Source organism: Lycorma delicatula, chromosome 13 (genome assembly GCF_047948215.1).
Source record: "Lycorma delicatula isolate Av1 chromosome 13, ASM4794821v1, whole genome shotgun sequence".
Taxonomy (NCBI): Eukaryota; Metazoa; Arthropoda; class Insecta; order Hemiptera; family Fulgoridae; genus Lycorma; species Lycorma delicatula.
In genome coordinates this window covers 20,320,647-20,326,992 of record NC_134467.1, presented here as the reverse complement: position 1 = coordinate 20,326,992, position 6,346 = coordinate 20,320,647, and the positions used below count along the sequence as shown (strand labels likewise).

Genomic DNA, 6,346 nt, shown 5'->3' with positions numbered 1-6,346 from the left:
TTATTTTACAGAAAATAATTACTTCAGTTGTTAAATATTTATTATACATCGGTATATTCTTTGAAGTACAGAGTGTTCAATTTAAAATAGCCACTAACATTTAATTTAATTTATAAATAATAGTTTGTTGGCAAACACTTACACATAATAATTTACAGAATATGTTGAAAATTATTTCCATCCATTTCTATGAACTTGTCTTCAATTCCTGCAGGGTGTGTGGATTGCATCTATAAACAATTTCTTTTGAATAAACCCACAGAAAGATTCTGCTACCAGAAAAATAAAATGAGCTGAATGGGTGAAAATAATAGAGCGAGTTATTTGGTAGGTAGCGTTGTTCTGTTGAAACAAGCAGTCACGCTCATTTTCCCACAGTAAAACTATGAATTGTTGGATAATTTCTTGGTAGACAGCAGCATCCATAAATACAGGAGTTGAACAATTTCATTTTTCCATATAGTTACTTCATTTTTGATGGATATGGTCCAGTGGTCTACAAATTTGCTTATTCCCTCAAAAAAGAAACTATCTTATTGTTTGATCACCCAGTCATTTACATACCGCTTTTGGCCCTTCTTTGTCTATAGAAAATCGATGACCTCATAAAGCATATCTGAGCAGCTCACTAAGGTGACAGATGAAGGGATGAGATCTGGGTTGTATGCAGGATGTTCCAGCACCTCAAAACCCAAATGGGTAATGATTTCAACGGTTTAACTGGCTGTTTCATGCAACAATAATGTCTTAGTTTTGAAAATCATCAATAATCCTTGGAGTCTGTTGAGAATTGATGGCTTCAGATTGTTGGCCAGCAAATCACTATATCTGGACTGCTGATTCATACATATAAATTATTATTAATTATTGATGGTACTATTTCGTGAGCATACTGATTCTTCACATCAGAGATGGAAGTTGATGGGCATCCTGCTCACTTTTAGAGAATCAACTTGTCTGACCACTTTTAAATTTCTCGATCTCCTCATACATACTTCTATCTGGTAGAGAGCACTATCCCTGTATGGTGTTTATAAGCCTCAGATAAATTTCAAGTCTAGGAATTTTCGACCAGAAGAATCAGATTACTGCTCTTTTTCCTTATTGTGTCATACCGCTTGTAGAGCAGGGATGTTTAGCATTGATACAAAAACAAGCAAAATGATGTTATCTAGGTTAAACTCTGATAACATGACTGTATCAGTCATGAACTGTATGACAGAATCAGTTCTAAGCATGCATGTACAAAAGGCAGTGTAACAAACTTAAAGATGTGTTACAACAAATATGTGGAGAATTTTTTCTTACCTATTTATTTTTCCTTAATATTATTTTTGTTTTTATATATTGTTAAAGATGGATTTTAATCGTATTTATTTTTTAATTTATAATTAATTGTTTATTAGATGGTGGTGCTGTAATGATTAAGGTTTTACCATAGTTTTCCTTGAGTTATCCATGCAAATGCTAGGGCAGTTCCTTTTTTTTTTTAATGTGTTATAGCATATCTACCCATTTCTGTGCAATTATATAATGTATCATGTATTAATCAGAATAACAAATTTATTTAATTCTTGAGTTTTCGATATTCTTGTATACTCGTATTTATTTTTAAAATAAGCTAGTTACATAACTTTCACAAGTTGAATCTACTATAAAAAAATTCTCTTAATAAAAAAAAATTACTGTTCTAACCTCATCCATTTTTATTACACATTTAATTAAATATTTTTTCTTATCTTATTTTATGAATTATCATTGTTATGATTTCACCCTCTCTTTCCATCGGGTGCTGAAACCTCGCGGTGGCTAGGGTGCCCATGGCAAACTACGGTCGCCAGACCATCATGGCACTCTACGTCACAATCTGCTCTCTCGAGCACTATACATCTTCTAACCAGTCTGCACTCATACCTGACCCAAGGCGGTCACATCCAGATGAATTCTCAATTCTTTTGAATTCTCTCATTCAAAAGATGTTCAATCTTGTTAGAATGAACATTACTTTAAGTTTTATTTAGTTTATGTTTGCTATCTTTAATGTTAAATTATAAGTTACAAGTGGTATGTTATAAAATTATTTTAAACCATCAAGACGGCATACAATTAAACAATCCTACAGTAATCAACAAGGTGTTGCCTTCATTCATCGCCTATGAACACCCTCGCTCTAAAATCTACCGCCATGCTGTTGACCAAGGGCGTCCCGTCAACGTCGCAACAATCATAAATATACAGTGAAATAAAATTAATTTTTTGAACATGTGTGAAAACTTATTAGTGTAATAATGTGGTATGATATAGAGTTGTAGGTAATATACAACTACTGAGTTTATTCTTGGGGAAATGAACACATAGATCTACTTCTGTTTTTCAAAATTTATATTCAATTTATTACAATCCCTTCATTGTTTAGATTTGTGAAAAAACTGGAAAAAGCTGTCATTAGAAGTTCTTCATGAACTAAAAAAATTTTAACTTGTATTATTTTGTTTATTGTTTTTATTTTTGTGATTCCTCTTAAAGAGTTTGTCTAAAAATAAAAATAAATAAATGTAATATAGATTGTGTAAGTGTATGTGTGTTGTTTAATATGATATTTCTATTACTATAGTGTGTGGGAGTTTTTTAAACTTAGAGAAGATTTGTTTATGTCATTTTATCAATAATAACCTAATTTTTGACAGTTGACAATATATATATCTGTATAAAACCAAAGGATGACTGTATAAAAGAACTTCCTTATATTTTGTTTCCTTTTCATACATAAGCTGATTACTCCCTCTTTTTTTACTTATTTTTTATCAGTTTTTATATTATATCCCTCTTTTTATAAAAATCAATGTATATATATATTTATATATATTAAAAGAATTAACGCACTTCTTACTAAGTGTCATTGGTGTCAAGTGTGCTATATTTTATTATAATTCTAAATTTTATATCAGCAATGTAAGTTAAAATTTTTTTATACATATATCTTCATAATACATAATAAAACTTCTCTAAAGCGATACCATTTTTGGGAGTAGTTCAGTATAAATGTATACTTTTTACTATGATTGTTGTATATTTCCGTTCTGATTTTTTTTGGCTTTAATGTGAGCAATTATTTCTAATTTTGATTACTGGATACTCTTCCTGATCTTGAACTACTAGTTTTTGCTACTTTACATAATTTAAATCGATTATCTAATCTTTATGTAATTTTGATATTTCTTTATTAATATTTTAAAAGTCGCTGCAGAGTATTTTTATTATTATTATTATTATTATTATTTTATTGGTAAGTTGTAAATTCAGTGAAGTTATGTGGTACATATATCATTTCCATCAGTCATATTACTGTTTTAATTGTACTCTACATTTTTTTGTGTGCTATTATATTCATTTAACTATATTCAGAAAAAAAATTTAATTTTTTTTATGTATGTTAAAAACCATATTTATGACCAAATATGATTTAATTTATTTCAATGAATCTTTTTTTTAATTTTTTAGAGGGAATAAATTGGAAAACAAGATTATGCTCAAAAGTTTATTAATAAAATTTTTATTAAAATTTAAAATTAGATTTGAATTTTGACTGATAAACAATCATTTTCTGTAGACATTGTTATGAGTAAAATTATGTAACTAAATAGATTAAATAAAAAGAGAAGAAAAAACAATTATAAAAAAACATTTATATTAATTTTAAATAAACAGTATTTTCAAAACACTAAAACTGAAACACTTTTTAGATTCTGTAAAAGTTCACGTGTAATGTTTATTAGTTAATTATTATTATCTTTTCTTTTTCATTTATTTTACTTATATTTATACTTTTTTAATTTACCCACCGGGTTGATTTAGTTAAAATCGTCAACACAAATTAGCTGTTTAACATCTGATTTGTGACGACTTGTTAGAAACTTTGAGAAGTCGAAGGTTCTGTCTGAGTTTCAAATCCTAGTAAAGGTAAGTTATATGTATATGGATTTGAATACTAGAGAGTAGATACTGATGTACTTTAGTAGTTGGGGTTCAATTAACCACATATCTCAGGAATAGTTGGTCTTAATCTTTAAAAGACTACACCTCATTTATGTCGTACAATTTTATTTCCCTTATTTCGTTGGATCGTGAGGGGTTGCTTATTGTTCACAAGTTGAACAGACTCCAATATGCACATTAGGAATAGAAAATTAAAAAAAAAATTTGTCAGTATATTTGTTTTTACATTTTTTTGCAAAATGGTTACTTTTTATATGGGCTGAATTTTTTTTGTCAGTTCTACTAAATTTTAAACTGAAGTAAAAAAAATAATAAATAAATAAAATTTTTATTTAAAAAAATAATAAAGACATTTAAAAAGCTGACAATGCAGTTGTAGGACTTACCCATCATGTGGCTTTTTTCAGATGCATAGTTTACACAAACAACTTAATTTAAAATATTTATAATTTTATTTAAATATATTTATTGTATAGCTGTATATCAGTGCTATACTAGTGCTCCTTGTGGTGACAGAGAGTAGTACTATTGATGCAGTATACCCACGTAGTTTAGAGTATTTTTTTGGGGTGGGGGTGTAATTTTGAAAAAAATTCTATTTGCAAACATTTTTTTTTTATTGTTAACAAATATGCCTAAGAAAAGTAAGACCTTAATTAGGCAAAATTTCTAGATACTGAGAATGACCTTGCTCTACAGCATCATTCCCTTGACCCTTCTAAATTGAAAATTTAATAGCATCAATGCTCCATATACAGAAGTAATCTGATCAAGTTTGATCAAAATCAGTCCAATATTTCTGGAGATATAAGGTGTAAGATACCAACATCTGGAAAATTTCCATCCTTACAATACTACAATATCCTACATACATCCTTACATCCTACAATACTTTCCCTTCTACTGCTGTATCACTAGATGGGAAAGTAAGTCAAAATGGGTGCACGTTTGTTCAACTTCAGATTTATGCTTTTTTATTTTTTTAAATTTAATTTCTGTTGGTTTCAAGAATAATTTGTAAAAGTTTAAGATTTCTAATTTTTTTTTTGGTGAAACATAATTTTATGATACCATATAAATAATTTGTTTTTTTAAATTACAAAAAAGTAAACCTTTTTTTTGATATTTTAAAATTCTGTTTTAAAATAATGTAAACATCATTTAATCAGATTAAAATAAAATACAAAGCGATAAAAAAAAATAATGATAAAGGAAAACTCATTAGTTTATTTAACATATTCATGTAAGGAAAGGTTTTTTGGAATATTTTTTCCGTAGAATAGGTTAGTTAATGTATGATAAATGTATTCTAATGCTGACGCATTTTTTGTGGTCTGTAGGATGTGGTTTTTTATTAGCGTATTGAAATATTATATTTTATATTTACTGCTTTTACACACACACACACACACACACCACACATACAATTTTATTACTTGAAAAGGCTGGTTTTTAAATGTTATATATTAGTCAAGCATTTTGGTTGAATGTAATTCAACCTTTTGTTATACTATAATGTTATTAAATTTATTTTTTTATTTTTTTAGGACTGTTTTGTTAAAAATACATTTATTTTATTTATTTATCATAATTCCATTTATAATTGGTGATATTTATGGTGCTTATATTTCTGAAGTCTGTGAAACAGAAGATTGTGTTATTGCTGGTAAGTTAAATTTTTTTATTTTTTTTTGTCTTCAGTCATTTGACTGGTTTGATGCAGCTCTCCAAGATTCCCTATCTAGTGCTAGTCGTTTCATTTTAGTATACCCTCTACATCCTACATCCCTAACAATTTGTTTTACATATTCCAAACGTGGCCTGCCTACACAATTTTTCCCTTCTACCTGTCCTTCCAATATTAAAGCGACTATTCCAGGATGCCTTAGTATGTGGCCTATAAGTCTGTCTCTTCTTTTAACTATATTTTTCCAAATGCTTCTTTCTTCATCTATTTGCCGCAATACCTCTTCATTTGTCACTTTATCCACCCATCTGATTTTTAACATTCTCCTACAGCACCACATTTCAAAAGCTCCTAATCTTTTCTTCTCAGATACTCCGATTGTCGAAGTTTCACTTCCATATAAAGCGACACTCCAGACATACGCTTTCAAAAATCTTTTCCTGACATTTAAATTAATTTTTGATGTAAACAAATTATATTTCTTACTGAAGGCTAGTTTAGCTTGTGCTATTCGGCCTTTTATATATATATATATATATATATACTGGTCAATATGTAGTGGTTCATCTGAGAGTATGCTGGATTTATCCTGGGTAGATATCACCATCTGTGGATGGGACAGGCACCTACTACAAGAGGGGACTTTGAAATATCATGTGAGAT

At 28.6% G+C, this 6,346-nt stretch overlaps 1 protein-coding gene across 2 annotated transcripts in view; it reads left to right on the top strand.

Annotated features, from left to right (window-relative positions):
* The first annotated feature begins 2,878 nt into the window (after positions 1 to 2,878).
* Positions 2,879 to 6,346, top strand: part of LOC142333808 (neprilysin-11-like) — a 47,638-nt gene continuing 44,170 nt past the window's right edge. The window contains exons 1-2 of one of the 2 annotated variants that reach the window (XM_075381344.1): positions 2,879 to 2,952; positions 5,544 to 5,662. In XM_075381344.1, the coding sequence (XP_075237459.1) occupies positions 2,951 to 2,952; positions 5,544 to 5,662 (121 nt within the window). In that variant the 5' untranslated portion in view covers positions 2,879 to 2,950. Of the gene's footprint in view, positions 2,953 to 5,407; positions 5,663 to 6,346 lie in introns of those variants that run through there. The other variant, XM_075381343.1, reaches the window with a different exon arrangement.